At 44.3% G+C, this 18,868-nt stretch overlaps 1 protein-coding gene across 4 annotated transcripts; it reads left to right on the top strand.

Moving 5' to 3' along the window:
- Window positions 1–173: 173 nt before the first annotated feature.
- Window positions 174–16,483, top strand: LOC111851652 (SS18 subunit of BAF chromatin remodeling complex). 4 transcript variants are annotated; one of them, XM_023826747.2, is made up of 11 exons: window positions 174–889; window positions 1,718–1,829; window positions 2,088–2,172; window positions 6,673–6,811; window positions 8,336–8,548; window positions 9,767–9,934; window positions 10,710–10,787; window positions 11,754–11,846; window positions 12,515–12,652; window positions 15,005–15,135; window positions 16,321–16,483. In XM_023826747.2, exons 2-11 carry the CDS (start codon window positions 1,789–1,791, stop codon window positions 16,345–16,347), a joined length of 1,113 nt encoding a protein of 370 aa, XP_023682515.1. In that variant the 5' UTR covers window positions 174–889; window positions 1,718–1,788; the 3' UTR covers window positions 16,348–16,483. The 4 variants fall into 4 exon arrangements, with proteins under 4 accessions (XP_023682515.1, XP_023682516.1, XP_023682514.1 ...); XM_023826744.2 differs by having other exon boundaries at window positions 176–889; window positions 1,753–1,829; XM_023826746.2 differs by lacking the exon at window positions 11,754–11,846 and having other exon boundaries at window positions 175–889; window positions 1,753–1,829.
- The last annotated feature ends 2,385 nt before the right edge of the window (window positions 16,484–18,868 follow it).

The following is an 18,868-nucleotide window of genomic DNA, read 5'->3' as shown; positions in this document are numbered from 1 at the left end:
GCACATTTTGTTCATCCCGATGTTGAAACGTCACAACACATTAATAATATATTCGCTTTCAGGTTCTTTTTTTAGCATACAATACACAAAACCACAATGCTATAAGCAGCAAAACTTGCAAACTATTTTTGGGTTTCTACCAGCAATTGACGAAGTGCATTTTAATTACTTGTTCATTTCGGACTTTTGTCCGGAGCTGACTGTGATTGTCCGAAGTACAAATGACAATGATATGAGCCCGTCAGTTATGCAGACATCGGGGACGTTGTCTTAAAAAAAAAACAAAAAAAAACGCCATAATAAAGTCCATGTTGGGAACAATTCTTAATATTTAAATTACAAAGCAGCTTCTGAATTTCGTGGACTTTGTTGCATGATAAATGTCGGAGGTCTCAAGCACCCCCGGCGGCGTCACGCTGACTCCAGCGCCCCCGTGGTACTGGCGAAGCTGGCTGCCACTTAAGTTCACGGGCGAAGCATCTGTCAGTGGGGATGTGCGAGTGTCCTTTCTTATGAGGGTGTCATGCCAGTACTTCACGCACTCACCAGTTTCCTCAGTTTCTTTTTCTTTATTTATTTTTAGCTCTGCAACTCGTCAAGCAACCCAAAAGAAGCACTTCTTCTACGATAACCGGATTACCGAATAATTCATAATGTTCCTTTCAGTTTTGTCGCGAACGCCCCTCGCGTGGACTGTTACATTGTAGCCTGCAATCTGTTCTGTGCTTTCAGCTGTCGCTAAGCTAAATTTGTGCAATATTTTTTTCGTGTCTTGTAGGTCTGTTTTTCTTTTTTTTTAACTTGCTCGGGAGAAGGCGTAATGTCGGTCGCTTTCGCGGCTCACAGACAGCGAGGGAAGGGTGACATAACACCCGCGGCGATACAGAAGGTAACGAGCTTTTGAGCGGAGCGCAGCCGTTAGCTCGCATGCTAACGCGCAGCTGTAACGACCCGGGCGAACTGGCTACAGTGTCGCCATGGCGCTAAACATAAAATCCCAACCGCGTTAATTCCGCTGCATTGGAGCTGCTGCCCAGCGGGGAAACAGGAAACTCTTGTCACCTTTATGATCATAAACCCCTTTATACTTCCTACTAATTTTTTAGTTATTTAATGTGTAACTAGTGAGGAATAAAGGCCTAGTTGTACAAACAGGCGCTCAGTTCATTTGCCTTTGTTGTGTAAATTGATGCCCGGATAGGGCAGACCAAATGCTAATTATTACCGATTATTGTAGGCTTGACTGCTTATGGCAATATTTATGTAAACTGCATATTTATTGTCTTCATATAAGAACCTAATGGAAAAAGTTTGAAAAAGTTAATCGCGACAGGCAGTTTTATTTGCTTATACTTTGATGTGATATTTATATGATATTTTGACAAATGTTGTTTTATTCATGTTTTATATATTTTTCAGGTCATCATTGTGTACTGAGCATTTAATATATCTTTACCCCGTCGTGTGTCCGCCTGTTATGTTTATAAACAAAGTAATGAAAAATAAATCCTCGAGTTGTATAACTTTGTATAACTGAAAGCCCCTACGAATCTCTTGTTTCAAAGTAAACGAGGATGTTTGTCTTTCAGTAAGTTCAATCACAATGTTTTAGTATTTTCTTTTAGCAAAACCACTGCCTTCGATTCCTGGGGTTGAGTGTAAAGTGCTGGTTCTCTGTGCGAGTTAGAATCATAAGGACTCATGTTTTGATGACCAGTTCCTTCCAGATAAACGAGATTTCTTCTCCTCCAGCTGTTAGACGAGAACAACCATTTAATACAATGCATTATGGAATATCAGAGTAAAGGAAAAACAGCGGAATGCTCACAGTAAGTTTACTACTATCGTTGTCATTGTTAGTAGTACTGCTTTGGCAAATCCGCGATTAATTCGATTTTAATATGAAGTCAGTAGTAAAGTTAACCGAGTACCATTTGACGAACTGAGTTATCTGTGTTTTGTCTATGTTTCAAACAAAGGAATTTTGTTGAAATTGCTTCCATTTGTATGCATGTTATGCGTTCTCTTCATGAGGTTATATAGTTTTCCAAATGTATGTCTGCAATTTGCGTTTCTCTGGTTAACAGGTACCAGCAGATGCTCCACAGGAACTTGGTGTACCTGGCTACTATAGCAGACTCCAATCAGAACATGCAGTCTCTGCTTCCTGCCGTGAGTGATGGGGGTGCTCACCTTGGCCTTTCTGCCTTTGTTTGCTGGCTTCCATAACATGATGACTGCAGACGTTACTTAGCTTCCCACAGCCCCCAGTTTATTCAGTGTTTTTAACTGGTTGTCTGTGGTGCTCTCAAAAATGGTGTTCGATTGCTCCTTCTAAACAAACACATAAGTGCGACCATTAGAGTATCTTTGCACATTATGTCCATAATCGAACAAACCAATACAACTAGAGACATATCTATTCATATGTCTATATTTATTTCAACATAAACATGTTTTTTAAAAGATCTGCATACCCACACATTGCAAAATAAATACTGAACTAGTTAAAATGCCAATTTATAATTTCAGGATTTCAATTATAACTATGGTTATTATTCAGGTTTAATTATAAGTAGTTACAGTTGAGTTCTTGATATCAAGAATTGGCATTTTAAATAGTTCAAATTCCAACCATCATTGAAATGGATGAGAAAAACGCTTTGAATCTCATTATCTAAAATAGAATTTCCAATATCAAGAATTGGCATTATAACTAGTTACAATTGCATTTCTGATATCAAGAATTTGCATTCTAACTAGTTAAAACTGAATTTAATTAATAGAAATTAATTAAAGCTAAAACAGCTCACCATAGATTTGCTCATTTCAGTCAAACTAAGTGAAGTTGTGATGTTGTGACTGTTGTCCATCAGGCAGTGCACTCAGTGCAACAGCACAGGCCCACGTGAGAACTTGCAAGGCAGACAGCCGCTGTAATGCATTTTTCCCCACAGTCAAATGTCTGTTTTCTTTTTACAATTCGATTGTAGAATGAAATTCACAATATTCATTGACCACAGAATCTTATCTTATGAGGTGAAAGTGTGGGAGGATACATTGCTGTCACATACTGACAGATGCATATTTTCCTCATTGTATGGTATTGTAGTGGATGGACTAGATCAGTAGTCCCCAGACCCTGGTTCTAATGGGCCGAAAAGGGCTCACTGACCTTTAAATAATTTGCAGGAATAATGTCAAAAATTCACATGTGAAAAATTAATATGGTATTTGTAAATCACATAAAAGCTTATTTTTTATCTTGCTACTTTGTCAAAAATGGTTAGGTCTGCTCTTTTAGTGCTGGTCAGGAACTCATCTTTCCAAAAGCAGTGCCTTACAATGCCAAAAAAACAGTAGTAACGTATTTCGTTTTTGAGCAAATTTTTGTTAAACATGCCTGAGACGTCAGAGAGGTCATAAACCTGGTTTAAAAATTCATAGATTTCCAGCAGACCCAGAAAGATGCAGTAAGTGGATTACGGTGGTCAGATGGGAGAATTGGTGTATGATTGTATGATTTATGTATGTTTTTTTTTTTGTATGATTTATTTATTAAAATTAAATTTCAGTTTGCGGTCGATTCAATTTGTCACTTTTTTCATGTTCTGAACCTGTTTAGGGGCAATTCAAAGGGAATTTTAAGGAAAATGGAGCATTGAAGCAAAGAAAATAATGACTTGAATTATATTGTGATAATTACCTTAATTAATGATAATTAATCATTTGATATGGGGGGAAAAATCGTGATGCTTGACCATATAGCCCAGCCCAAGGCTGATATCAAAATTGATTTACACACAATTGCTTTACACAATGCCTTTGTCATTAGACATTGCAGCATTAATTTGATTAGGATAAAACTCTCACCTTTGAAATAATTAGGAACCAATCTTTTACGGGAATTTCCCATACACCAATCCTGTGTACATGACCAGCCAGAAAATTCTTGTACGTATCTAAACTTTTATAAGCTTCCAACTGCTTATGCCTGGGTCGAGCCTTGACGTGAACTAGCTAGCTGATGATGTCATAATACTTCAGGTCAGGGATGTCGCCCATGCTGCAATGCTGCAGAGGTACGAAAGATGATTCTGTAAGGAGTATGGATCGAGTATGCCTGCCTTGTTGAATTTGTGCTGATATCTGGTAATTCTTGAGATTCATACATTAACTAAAATACTAGATAAAGGATGATCACCATCAACTGCAGGTTTGACGTTACTACAATTTGTAATTTTTTTTTGACTGACAAAATGGAAAATCATCTTGTCCCTGGGCACGAGCAAGACGAATGGCAGACCTTCATAAAATTATATGTAAAACTGGGGGGGGGCAGGGAAAGGTGAAATTTTGTCAGGGGGCCCTAATTTCTAGCTACACCCTGGGTGCAAGCAGGTCCTACTCCAATTTTTGCTTTGTTTTTTATTTTATTATTATTATTTTAAAATTTTATTATGTTTCTGTATTTCTGTCAGGCTGTAAATGGAGTTCAGGAATGATATCTTAATGAAAATCATGAGTTGTCACGGTCTATTTCTGTTCAATGAAATGTCAGTCGCCAAGCCAGTACAAGCACTGAGTGCGCACACATACTAATTAGTGGGAGACTGAAACTAGAACCGGGATGTAATTGCTGGGGGCTGTAACCCATTACCGGAGAACCCTATGTATGTGTGGACCTCATGCAGGTACTCCCAAGTTCAGTGGGTATCATTAAAAAGGCGTGTAGCTGCTGCTCTTCTTGTGTGGGTCTGGCCCTCGATGGTTGTGAGGTGGACTTGCTTCGGTGTTGGCTGGCTAGTAATCGTTTGTTTGGGGTCAGTGTTTGGTCAGTGAGTCAGCCTATCTGCCGAGCAGCTCTTCACTGCGGGGGGGCTTCAGCTCCGGCTGATTGTCTATCACAGTATGAGCCATATGTTTCTCATTTGATGAGATTAAAAGTGACTTTGGTCTAGAAAAAGAAGTGAAAAAATCACAGGAATCTGAGAAGCATGCAGTAGTGGCCCTTGTATCGGCAACTGTAGGAATTTTCATGCCGACGTAGATTATTACCCAGGTGTTTCTGCAAATCAGTAGCTAATGTTTGAGTCATGCTGCCGTCGGTGTTACCATGGTTACGTGACATATCTCATCTAACAGACACGTTTCAGCAGATAGACATCATGAGTCGTTTTAATGACCGAAAAATAAGTGGGGAAAAATGGCTAATGATGGTCCCATTGTGTAATGTACTAGATGTGATCTGATGGGTGGGATGTGCTTGTCAGAGAGGGTTACAGTCAAAGAAAACCATATAAATATATGATAATGTGAATTCAGATCCTTATAAATTTGTAGATGATTGATGTCCATGAAGTGTAGCGATACAATTGTAGCAAGCCTTATTCTGATTTTTAAGAAACAAAGGGTGGTTTTTGGTTAAAGTATAAGAAGAAAAATGCTTGCATTATATGAAGATGAATTGTTTTTATCAGCGGAAAAGGTATATTTAGATATTCTAAGCAAAAGCATGTATTTTGATACGCATTGTTACTGGTTGCATGCATCATCATTAAGCAAGGAGACGGAGTACCATATGAAAGAGCTCATTTATGATTTCATTCAGTGTTTGTTTTACCTGAATGCTTTCTAGCTACGTTAATAACTTTCTGAATTAGGTTTACATCATTTGTACTTTGAGTAGCAACTGTAGGCTCAATGCCACCTTCTGAAGAAAATATTTCCAAGACACATATATTGAATGCAAATATGTGACCTTAAGCCTCAATTTCCCAGCTAAGTCATTTGTAATTTGGAGGGGGGGCGGCATTTCAGGGCCGCTCAGTCTGAGGTTTAATTTTTTTCCCTCTGAAACTGAATAGACATTTATAAAAAAAAAAAATAAAAAAAAGTCAGGTTCCTGGAGAATCAAGTTTAATTTATCCAGGGGTGTCGTGTGAGATGTACTGCTGGGACTCTTTGTCCTGCTCCATGTCATGAGATGGGGGGGCTTTAGCCAGGGGAAGCAGAAGAAGACGGACAAGCCCCCCCTTCACTGGCACTTTGATCGCCACGGCGCCGTTATTTAATTACTGGTTGGGCACGGTGGGTCTACCCCCCCCGCCAGCTTCTTGTAAAGATAGAAGGCGTGCTTAGGGCCGGGCCTCTCCATCCTGCCAAGTCCTCGTTTTATGAATGATGCTGGCTCTTTCCTGACCAAAGGGCTCCTGGTCTTTCTGCTGGTGCTTGATAAGGAGGTGCAGCAATTCCTCCAGCCTTGGATGAATTTCATCCCCGGCTTCGTGTTTTTTTTTAGGTAATAATATATTTGGTTATCTTCTCCCGAGAACATGACAATACGTTTCATTTAATGGGGGGATTTTCAGGCCCCCACTCAGTCATTACCTACCCCATCCTGCCAGATGTCGCTCTACATGTTCTGACCCCCAGATCCACTGGGGTCTTTTTATCCTGTGTGGTGCCTTTTTAACCTGTATCATCTGCTTATAATCCCCATTTTCTACCTTCTATTACTGTCTTGCTTTCCTGTTTGTCATTTGTTTTGTTTTTTAGAGCACACCATTATCTCTGTGATGTCTCTAATTCCTTGTGTCTCTCTTTTTCTTTTTCAATCTGTCCCCCCCCCCCCCCCCCCCCCCCCACTACCACCACCCCTCTCATCTGTAGCCACCCACACAGAACATGCCCATGGGGCCGGGTGGGATGACTCAGAGTGGCCCCCCCCACCCCTCTCATGGCCACGGCATGCCGGCTGAGGGCCCCCCCGCCACCCACATGCAGAACCAGATGAACGGACAGATGTCTGGTAAGTACCACCTCATTCACTCCCGCCCGCTTCCCCTTTAATCTCGCTGGGGTCGCCTAGCAACACGGCCACATCACGAGTCCCCGAGGGAGGCTACGTTCTTAATGACATGGCTGCTGCCCCCTCTGCTCTGGTGATGGAGACGTTCCCATTTCTCCCTCCCCTTCTCTGCACGTGTCCACGCCAGCGTGCCCGTACCTGCGCGTCTGCTCAGAAGCTAGACTTCCGCAGCGGCCTAAACTGGCTCAAACTGGTCCTCGCCCTGGCTCTCCATGCTGGGATTTGCTAAACAGCCCATCCGGGACACGATGTGTCCTTAAGATAACAAGTGCTCCCCCGTCTCCCCCACCCCCCTGCTGCCCAAAAATATCCGCAAGTGCCATGGCAACCGCGAGAGGCATGGGGCCCGCAGGCAGCTGCTGATGGTGTCACGGAAAGGGGAAGTATCTGAGACAGGAAGCACTCGGTCTGTTCTTTACACAGCACCCCAGCACAGCTGCCATGGAGTCTATTGATTATTTATCTATATGCCATAAGGTTGACTTGTGCTCGATGGTGCCGTGGGAAATTAGACGTCCATTGCCGTTTAAGGGCGTGAGTTACATTTTGCATGGATGTCCATTTATGTAACTTTTACCTGCTACACTGATGCTGCTATCTGCTTGTGAATTTTACCCTTTTATATAGTGTTTTTAGGGCACCAAGCATCTTTTACCACTATATTACCTTCCCTTGCCTGACCTGTGGTCCTTAAATACTATGCCCATTGGGTCTCTTAAAGTAGGGGATGACCCTTAATCAGACTGTGAGCCTAGCTTACTTTCTTATCTAGTTATATTTTTTCCTCATTAGTCAAAGGGGTGAAGCACACCATTTGCTCCTGGCAAGCATGGTGCCCCCTAAAGGTGCGGAGGACTCATTGCATCACATGGCCCCACGTTGAGTGCCGCTCATCAAATACCCACTTTGTGACCCACTGGTTCCCCATGCCCCGCGCACACTCCCTTTAATGTGTTCCTGTTTGTTGCATTTGATTAAAGGGATTGATTTAATGAGCTGCCGCCGCTTAGTTTTAGGCCTGTCTGAAACACTGACAGAGGTCCCCACGACAATGGCGAGGCTTTGAAGTGACACGAGACGCTAACTCTAGAAGCAGGCTGTCACAGACGCAGGCTGGGGAATCAAAAATGAAACAGTGAGGCTGAGGGAGGTGTGATGCAAGGTGCTGCCTCCTCTGTTGCTCCTGTAGTGTTTGCACTAAGCCCTCAGGGGGCCCCATCGCCGGTCTGCGGTTTCCTGAATCTACCTCGAGTGGGAGCAGCCTCTCCACCGCTTGCGTGCCTGTCCTCTATTCCGCGTAACAGTGCTCACGCGTGGATCGCTTTTAACGGTCTTTTCTTCCCAGTCTGTGAATCGACCGCTTCATGAAAAACGTCAGCCTGAAGCGCCTGTTGCTATTTGACCACGGGGTGGGGGGTGGGGGGGTGAAGGCTTCAACAACACCTCTGTTGTCCTGTCTCTTAGGAACCACCCACATACCTATTCAGGGCCCTGGGCCCGGCCAGGCTCCCAGCTTGCCTGGCAGCTCTATGGCCGTTCCCCCCAGCAGCCACGGGTCCATGGGGGGATACAGCCACACAGCGGGGGCCTCGGCACAGGGCCAGATGAGCATGACCCAGGGCCAGCCCATGGGAGGTTATGGCCCCAGGCCCAACATCAGCATGCAGCCCAACCAAGGTTTCTGTTTCTGTTCATGGTTTGACTTAGAAGTGTGTAAATGATTTGTTATATTTAATATATAGTTAAGGTGAGTTATTAAATAGTGCAGTGAATGTTAGGAAATTAATATATTGTTTTGTATATAAAAACTAGGTAACCCTTTAGTTTATCAACTCATTAGCTATTAAAAAACTCGTTAATCATTTGTTAATCATTATTATACTAATAGATGGAAAGATACCTTCAGAAACAAATTTAGAAATATGTGACAATCATATTTTGCTCCTGTTATTCACAAAACGGCCTGTAAAGGTCTTGCAAATATAAAACAATGGCATAGTAGGCATACTCAGAAATGAGTTATAATTGTGCTTTAACAAATTCCTTAGGGAATACTTTGTGAGGCAGGAGTAAGTCATCTTTGTAATGCATATCAAAATTTGATCGTAAGTGAATCTTTTTACTCACTAAATATATTAACAGATGATTAGTAAGAGTTTGATAATAAAGGAGCAGACTTTAAAAGGGCAGTTCACCCATAGACTGAAAGGAATGTTTTAGAGGGACCTTTAGTGCTGTCTATCCATCTAGGTTGTTCTGCTGGAGGTCATGTAGTTTTGGAGATATTGGCCGTAGAAATGTCGGGCTTCTCTCGAATGTAATGGGAGTGAATGGCAACAAATTTTTTTTTTCCAAAAATGTGTCTTACCTGAAATCTTGACCCGGTTATAAACCACACCCGTCATATCCCTGCGCAGAAGATACCGACGGGGTGCTCGTGCTCCTATCATCTGTGCAATGATATGATTGGTGTGTGGAGTTCGGTTTAAGAAAACAGTTCATACGTTAAACTGAACTGCTCCCTACAAAGTGTGTGGATTATCTTGAGTAACCAGGTCACGATTTCTGGTAAAACTCATTGCTGTTGGATTTTTCAAATGTATTTTTATGGCGCTTTAATCAACACAGAGAAAATGCCGTTCACTCCAGTTACACTCGAGAGAAGCCCGACGTTTCTGCGACCGATGTCGCCAAAACTATGCAACTTCCAGCAGAACAATCTAGATGGGTAGATAGAACTAAAGTCCCTCTAAAACATATTTTTTTTTAGTCTTCAGGTGAACTTCCCCTTCAAACTAAAGTGTTACCAAAATTATTATTATAAAAAACGAAAATGAGAAGTGGCTCACACTTTCGGTGTTTTTGTGCCCACTCACGCCCCCTCCATGCCCGTAGGTCCCATGATGCACCAGCAGCCGCCCTCCCAGCAGTACAACATGGCCCCAGGTGGAGCTGCGCATTACCAGGGCCAGCAGAACCCCATGGCCATGATGGGGCAGGTGGGCCAGGGCAACCACGTCATGGGGCAGAGACCCATGCTGCCCTACCGGCCTCCTCAGCAAGGTGAGCCAAGCCTGCTCCATCTTGTCGCCGCCTCCCCAGGGGCTGTGCGGCACCTTCACACCAATCTGTAATTTACAGTTCCATAGCCCCCCCCGAGTCTGCAGAAGGGGGCGGGGCCACAGGGCCACTGGCCCCAGCTGAAAGCTGATTGGCCCACAGAGTGCCCCCTCCCTTGTCATTCACCGATTCGTAACATATCATTGGCTAATAATAGCGTTGGCCCCTCCGTATGACTTAGGCCCCTCTTAGGCCGCACCCCCACCCCCCAACCAAGGGTGTAGCTGAAATTTCTGATCCGGCTTTTAAAATGTCACATTGCACCTCCCCTCCATCTCCCTTATATATAAATTTTATATATTCAAGTGCCACTGTAAATTTCCTGGCCCCCTGAATCTGCAATAACACCCCTACTGTGCCCCTATCACTCACCTTAAAAAATAAATCCTAGAGTCGCCCCTGGCTGCGGTCCCTTGCTTGTCATGCATCTTCAGTCCTCTGCTCCCCACTTCCTGTGACACGGGCTTTTTTCCATCCTCCCTTTCACCTTGCTGAGCAGTGACCCAGTTCTGCGCTTTAAAGGCCTGCCTGTCTCGCCATGTAACTGCTGTAAGGTCCTTCGTCCGGCATGTCGGGAATCACGCTTCTGTTTTTCAGTGTGTCCAAAGGGTAGATTAGGCTGTGGCATCGATACCAGAGGTGCGATCAGGCTGGAGTCGCTTGCTGACGGACCCCCACATGAATGTGTGTGTGCGTATGTCCATGTTCCCCCTTGCAGGACCCCCCCAGCAGTACGCAAGCCAGGAGGACTACTACGGAGAGCAGTACAGTCACGGAGGACAAGGAACCCCCGAAGGTGGGCTTCTGTGGCCCGATCCGGATGGTCACCTGCTCGGAAGCTGAGTGCAGGTGGCCACGGTCATCCTTGGGCTGTATCTTCATGATACGTTGATGCATTGGTTTGGTGTTACCATTAGCAACTAAGCTGCTAAATGCATCACTACGACATATTCAGATGCTTTAAAATATGTACCATTATTATCACAGTATACCACTATACTGGGGGTGTCATGCTATATTTCAGTACTGTTACTAAACCGGCACTGTCACTGGTGGTAGTGTTAAGTTTTAGCATTAAAATGCATTAACTGTACAGCAGGAAATATGACAGATCACTTCAGTTTGAATGTTTACATCTCTGATGTACCCGTGTTCTCTTCAGAGGTGACCAGAAAGATGCGTTTCCGCTTGGTCCTTTGGTTCTTGTAGCATGTAGCCGTTTGGACGTAACGCAGTGCACTGCTTCCCGGTTATCAGCACAGATCGGGGTTCAAGCATGGCCAGCTCTAGCTATAGGCAGAGTAGGCAGCTGTCTAGGGCCCCTGAACGTCCCTTGAGGAGGAAATGAAATGATCATCGGTTTTCTTGTTTGGGGGGGGCTTCCCAAGTTAAGATCTACCTAAACTCCCTCAAAAAGCAGAGCCGGTCCTGGGTTCAAGCCTAACCTATGCTGGGTCTAGAACATAGTTCTTTAATTTTACTCTTTCATTCTGGCTTCATTCAATCATCCAATCATCAAATGGTATAAGAGGAAAAATTTTTTGCTTAATTTTGTTATTACTGCATTTGGAATGAGATCAAGCTTGTTTGCTAGCTTCTTTGTTTCAGTACCTCTGAACAGTGCTAATGTTAATGTATGCATTGATTTATTCTTTTCCTTTTCACAAGTATTTTTTTTTCATTTACATTTCAAACTTTTTTGTTTTTTTGTTCAGCTGGGAGCATTAACGTTTCTCCTTATCTTCCTGTCAAATCGATGTAGGTCATAATGATTACGGTTTTCAGCAACCGTCGTATCCTGAACAGGGCTACGATAAGCCTTACGAGGAGCCCTCACAACATTACTACGACGGAGGTATCTATATACCTTCATGCAAACGCATACACCACGAGAGGCAGGACACCAAACCAACACACATGGCCACCTTTCGGACTTCTCATTAATGTCCTTCACCCTTGCAGTAATGTACTAATTACACACTCTGATGAGGAAAATTGCCGCAACTTTTTCCCGCACTAGCAGTAAAAAATTTAATCTGTCTAACTCTCCAGGAAAGAATAACTAAGCTTAAATTTATCTAAACCTTGTAACAGATAAACACTTATTACAGTTAACCCCCTCCCTCACAATCTCAGCCACTTTGTGTGTTCAGTGCAAAGGAGTATTGGGCTGCTTGTTGCATAGCTGCTCTGTGACATCTTGCTGTTTTTCTTTTCTTTTTTTTTTTAATTTCCTGCTGTGTGTGATTTCCGGCATTCCCTCCTCCGTGAATGTCACGTTCCAGTGGCCGTAATGCTTGTTCCGCAGGGACCTGTAACCGTCCTGCACCTCAGGCATCCTGCCACACGAGGCAGCGCATTTCCTGTCTTGGTCTGCACTTGTGCCTCTGTCTTTTTCTGTTTCTGTCACGTTCTTCTGCTTCTTGTCTTCTTTAGAATAGGCGTTGTGCCGTCTTCCTCTTGGCTGCGATTAATAGGCAAAAAGTTCCAGAGTTCACCCTTTTGCGTGTCGCCCCCCTGCAGGCAACTCTCAGTACGGGCAGCCGCAGGAGGCCTACCAGCAAGGCCCACCCCAGCAGCAGGGCTACCCAGCACAGCAACAGCAGCAGCAGCAGCAGTACCCGGGGCAACAAGGTTACCCTGGGCAACAGCAGGGATACGGTGGGTAACAGCTCAACCATATAACTTCCAGTCACAGAAGTGTGTAGTAGGAGAGTCCTTGCCTCTCTGTTGACGTCATCACTCTGGCACGTTGGTCTGTTTTCCTTTGTTTTGGAGGCCTTGTCCCAGACAGCTGTTAGCTGTTGAGTTCTTCCCTTATCACCGAAAGGTTCTGCTCAGTAGCCGTCTTCAGACGGAGCCCATTTGTCATGATTAATTCGTTCCCTGCTTACGTAGAAACTTACCCGGCATGTCCAAAGGTTCTCTGTAGTATTCATGTATGTTGTGAGTGACCTTGTTTTTGCAACTTATCAGGCCCATGGCCAGAAATAAATTTTGTGTTTTTGCTGGACCGGGGGGGATTGGGGGCCTTCGGTCCTGAAGCGAATTTTGATGAAACCTGTCATTTTGTGTTATGTGCCTGTAGTTTGTCATACACAAGGGAAGAGTTGAATGGTTATTTTTCTGTTACATTAACAGAAGTTTTTAGTTAAATCATTTTTAACAAAAGCTTGGCTAGGTGAACTATGACCCTATAGCATGGGATGGGGGCTTAATTCAGCAAGCAGCTAATCTCCTGCTTAACTGCAGCGATCGAGGCCCTGCTCTGCTACTAAGCTACCTGAGAAACATGGTAGCGATGGTTAGACAATTGGCCAGTGCACTCAGGCTGACCAAGACTCATTTGGGGTGTTTTTAATACTGTCAGCTTCCCTCCCCCCACTAACACACATGTCCAGCATTTTTATTTTTGTTTTACTTGCCATGAGTACAAGAACAGGTACAATATATGGACAAAAAGTATTGGGACACCTGGCTTTTTCACTTACAGGAACTTTTATGACATCCCATTCTAAATCCATAGGCATCGCTATGGAGTTGGCCCCCCCTTTGCAGCTATGACAGCCGACACTTCTGGGAAGCCTTTCCTCAAGATTGTGTGTCTGTGGGAAATTTTACCCATTTATCCAGAAGAGCATTCGTGAGGTCAAGCCACTGATGTTAGATTTGAAGGCCTGGCTGGCAACATCCGTTAAGATCAGGGCTCTGTGCGGGTCAGTCAGTTCTTCCACACCAAACTCCCCAAAACATGTCCTTATAGACCTTGCTTTGTTCACTGGTGCACAGTCATGCTGGAACTTAAAAGGGGCTTCCACGATCTGTTCCCACAAAGCTGGAAACATAAATTGTCCAAAATGTCTTGGTATGCTGAAGCATTAACAGTTCCATTCACTGGAACTAAGGGGCCTAACCCAACCACTGAAAAACAACCCCATACCATTATCCCTCCTCCACCAAACTTTACAGTGGGCGCAATGCAGTCAGGAAGGTAACATTCTCCCGGCATGTGCCAAACCCAGACTCGTCCATCAGACTGTCAGAGAAGTGTGATTTGTCACTCCACAGAAAACGTTTCCACTGCTCCAGAGTCCAGTGGCAGCGTGCTTTATATCACTCCATCCGACGCATGGCATTGTGCTTGGTGATGTGCGGCTTGCATACAGCTTTTTAGCCATGGGAGCCCATTCCATGAAGCTTCCGGTACACAGTTTTAGTGCTGGGGTTAATGACAGAGAAAGTTTGGAACTGAGTCAACAGAGTGTTGGTGACATTTATGCACTATGCATCTCAGCACTCTGTGACCTCGCTCTGTTACTTTAAAGTGGAGTTTCTGTTGTCCCTAAAAGCTTCCACTTTGCAATAATACCACGTACAGTAGACCATGGACTGTTTAGCAGGGAAGATTTTTCACAAACTGACTTATTGCAAAGGTGGCATCCTATAATAGTACCACACTTGAATTCACTGAGCTCTTCAGAACTTACTGTTTGTAAACCTGACAGGATGACTAGGTGCTTGATTTTATGCACCTGATACAGTGGTACCTGAATTCAGTGATTTGAAGTGTGTCCCATTACTTTTGTCCATATAATGTACATTAGAATTTTTTTAGAAATATTTTAACATTTGCATATCCCATGTTCCACAATGGGTTGGCATCCCATCCTGGGTTATTCCCTGCCTTGTGCCTGTAGCTTCCAGGAAAGGCTCTGAGCTCAGGGTCAGCCATTCATTCAGCACCCTGGAGCATTTTTGGGGGGTTAAAGGGCCAACAGAGATGAACCGGTGACCTTCCAATCACAGGCACAGAGGGCTAACCTGCTGAGCTCCACATTGCCCACTACGTTCTCCTCTGTTACCATCCGCTACCTACTCTACCTAATGATGGAACCGTTTGACTGATGTGATGGATAGAGGTTCTGTGAGCCCTAGATGTCGGGTCACATTGTCGCAGTTGGACCTATTAACAGCAGCTCATTGAGAGTTTCCCCTGTGATGTCACCCCTGTAGGGCCCTCTCAAGGAGCTCCAGGACAGTACCCCGGCTACTCCCAGGGGCAGGGCCAGCAGTACGCAGGGTATCGCCCCCCCCAGCCGGGGCCTCCGCCAGCGCAGCAGCAGCGCCCCTATGGCTACGACCAGGTAAGACGGGAGACGGGCAGCAGGGTTTGCTGTGAATGCTTTGTAGGGTTAGGACCTCACTAGCCTTTAGCCAGTGCCTCACCTGCACAGCTGATGTTGTTTACATTTTACCCACTTGTGCTATTAGGAATAAGGTTTGCTGCCTTTATCTGAGTGTCCAGCTTTGTACCGTTCTGCATCCTAACCTGTGTGATATGTGTGTGTGCGTAGGAGGCCAGCTGGTCACCAGATCTTCCAGGTCTTCCAAAAAATGTTCCATTCTCCCCAACCACTGACATATCTGTAACATGATAAATCGGTAGTATATGTTGAATATAAATCTGTTACCTGGGGTCTATATCACAAAGTCGGATTTCTTGCTTACCTGGTTAACTTGTCGGATTTAAGGTAGTCTGGGCTAAATTTGAGTGAATGAAGATAAAGTACCTTAAATCTGACATGTTATCCAGCTGACCAACAAATCCCATTTTGTGATACAGGCTCCTGCTTTTCAGTTTGTACAGTTCAATTTGCTCTCTCTTATGACGTGTTGTGTTGTAATCTGGAGGAAATAGTGGAGGAAGTTTAGTGGATGAATTTTCAAAATCACTTTTCTTTATAGGACACTCTGATGTATATTTTTGAATGGAGATATTTTTTGTGTGTTTAATGAACTGTTCATGACAGTAGAGTAAGAGAGGAGATTACATTTCAAATGTTGCTGTCCAGTAATTCCTCTGAATTGTGGTTCTTTTGTAGCATTTGAATCCACCTGAATACCCTAGGAAATAAGCCACTTTTGACCCGTTTAGAAATGTGCATATAAAAGACTGAAGTCTCCAAGTATTTTAGAAAATTGCGTTGTGAACAGTAAGTTTGCCAGTCAGAAACCCAGATATTTTTATTATTTTTTTTTGTACCCGTCCTCCCAACTGTCATCAGACGCCTTATAAATCTTCCACCTCCCATTTGTCATGTTTAACTGTCTTATGTAGAGCCATACTGCCATCTACTGGTGTTCCACACCATCGACCGCTGCGTGACTGTGATTGAAGCCGGCTCAATGCGCATTCACAGCATCCACATGCCATTCAGGATGAATCCTTTCCGCATCGTAATTTGTGAACAACCGTCATTTCCTGCAGAGATTTTCCTTGCAGTTGGAGGGTGAAGCTCACTTCCCTCCCCTTGTGTGCCTCCTCGCAGGGTCAGTATGGGAACTACCAGCAGTGAGGCGCTGAAGCCGCCCCACCCCCCACAAAGCAACATTTGCCCTCAGCACTGGAGCCACGCCTGCTATCAGGATGCCTATTTTGCCCTTTTTCTCTGCAGTTTCTGTAATGGCTGCTGTTGTGTGACTGCTTTAGAGTCCGTCATTAAGAGATGGGTTTTCATACTTCACACCTGCCACCCCCCCACATTAAGGTCTCATACTCTTCAAATCTGGGCATTTCCACGCCGCCACTCACAGGCTGATGGGAATCGAGTTGCACCGTGGGTCGGAGTCGCTCAGGGTCACACCCCAGCTTAGTGAAGGACGCGCTGTGTCCCGTCACGCTCGGAGAATGTTTGTGTACACGTGGGTGTGTCCCATACAGTACAGCTGATTGGCTGCGCTGCAGTGCAGCCAAAGCCGCATTATGTTACATTAGGGGAATCATTCTACTTTCATTTTTTACACTTTGCTGTTGTGGGGGAGTAACCTCTGACTAACCCTTAGTAACATTGTGGGTTTTTCTGTAAAGGAGCTGTAGATATGGAGAGAGGTGTTTGAATTATACTTGTATAAAACCATGTGCTGGAAGCCACCAGCCCTGCAGAGATCAGCGTACCCATCACACAGACATCCTCAACGCGCCTTTACCTAGAGCTAAAGTTGTATATCGAATGGGATGTTCCTCTTATTTCCTCTTTGCTTTTCACGAGCTGTGACGTTACTTGTGCTGTAACGTGTTTTTTTTTTAAATTATTTTTATTAAGACTATATCTTTGACAAAAAAAAAAAACTATAAACACCGTGGCACGTAGGATGTCCATCCCTGGTGTACTAGAAAGCCATCAATATATGTGATTTTATTATGGATGTATATATATCGTGCTTCACAATTGATGAACCCCATGTTTGACCAGATGACTTAGCAGTGTTAGATACTGATGCCCCAAACACCCACATCTAAACCAAACGGTGATTCCAGGGTCATGTTAATGTCAAACACGTTTTCCGGGGGCATTTTCCAGAGCTGCCCCACCCCATAATCTAAGCATGTTTCACTCTGTCGGAGATATCTAGGGCCTCCAACTTCCTTCTACAAGGAACCGTTGGTTAAGGATAATACTTTGAATCATTTAACCTCGAATAAGCTACCGGCAGGCGTGTAACTCTCCTGGCAATGAAGAACTCTGCAGCGGCAGCTTCAGAAATGCCAGCCCAACACCCGACACTGACATATTAGCAGGTTAGTGTATGATGTGCAGCTTATGGTGGTTCAACCTGAAGCTGGCCGAATGACTTCTCCGTCCACTAAGCAGGCCTCAGATGGAAGTTAACGGTGGCTGCTGCCGTCCTGCCATGAGGTGTAACCCTAACTCACGCGCCATGATATTCACCCTCTGTTTATTTTCAAAATGGCAGAATATGGTTCCGCTGTACAGTGTTTAAATAAAAATCATATCTATTTTATCCACTAGTCCTCTCAAGTGCCATGGAACTGTGTTTTTGCATAATGATGTGAAAGCTGTATGTCACTGGATTTTATCAGAAAAAATCAAATAAATTATTGTGATTTTTCTTATCAGGTTAGTCTCTTAAGTTAGTTTGGTAGAAGCACCTACATTAGGGATTTTTCCACTGTCATGTGATTCCGAATGCCACCATCTGGACAGTTGTGGTATTGCAACATTAGGCAGTTTGCAGCGTATCAGTGTCAGGCTGTCTTATCTCAAGTCACCCTTTTGACTTTCTCCCTCCGAAAGCTGTCCAAATGTAACTTTTTTTCCTCTAACTTTTAATCAGGTTTTTGCTCATAATTCGTTTGTTTTAAACCCCTATTTTCTTTGATCTTTACAACATTATGTGGAGTCATTTTAGTCTCGTGCTGTATATTAATATAGATTATAAATGATCCTATGCTAAGATATGGATGAAGGCATTCTCCTCAGCCTGGCTCATTAATCCATGCAGCATTAACACTGGCCCTTCCCCTTTAGAGCTTTTGCCTTGTTTTGTGTGTAATTCAGGATTTCGACCTGAGTTTTTGGAATTAATGTTGTGAGGTAGCACATGCACATAACAAAGAGTAGCATGAAACCTCCCCCCGTGAGATGCAGGGCGCCCCCCCCCCCCACCGAAGAGGGGCTTGTCGGTAACCCATCTGTGCATATCTGCAGTCTGTCACTAATTGCCGCTTTAGCTCGCAACACCGCACACTTAAAGGGAACGGGGCTGCACGACCTTTGACCTTCCCCGTCACAGCACCAGGCCCCGTGCAGCCAGCACTGTGCGTGGCTACGAAGAAAACACCCCTGAAAACAGAGAAACAGCACGTGCATCGAGCTCGGCAGTAATGAAGGGGGTGGTGGTGGCCTCCCATCTGTGACACACGTGCAGAGCGATGTGATGATGTCGCCACGTCCCGATCAATAGCAGCCGTAGCGCAGTTTGCTTATTCTCCTGTGATCAAGGGCAGCTGGTCGAAACCCTAATAAAGGCGGAGCTCTCACTCAACATCACCGCAGTTGTTATCCACTCCGCATC

Source organism: Paramormyrops kingsleyae, chromosome 1 (assembly GCF_048594095.1).
Source record: "Paramormyrops kingsleyae isolate MSU_618 chromosome 1, PKINGS_0.4, whole genome shotgun sequence".
Classification (NCBI taxonomy): Eukaryota; Metazoa; Chordata; class Actinopteri; order Osteoglossiformes; family Mormyridae; genus Paramormyrops; species Paramormyrops kingsleyae.
This window is presented reverse-complemented; position numbering and strand designations above follow the sequence as displayed.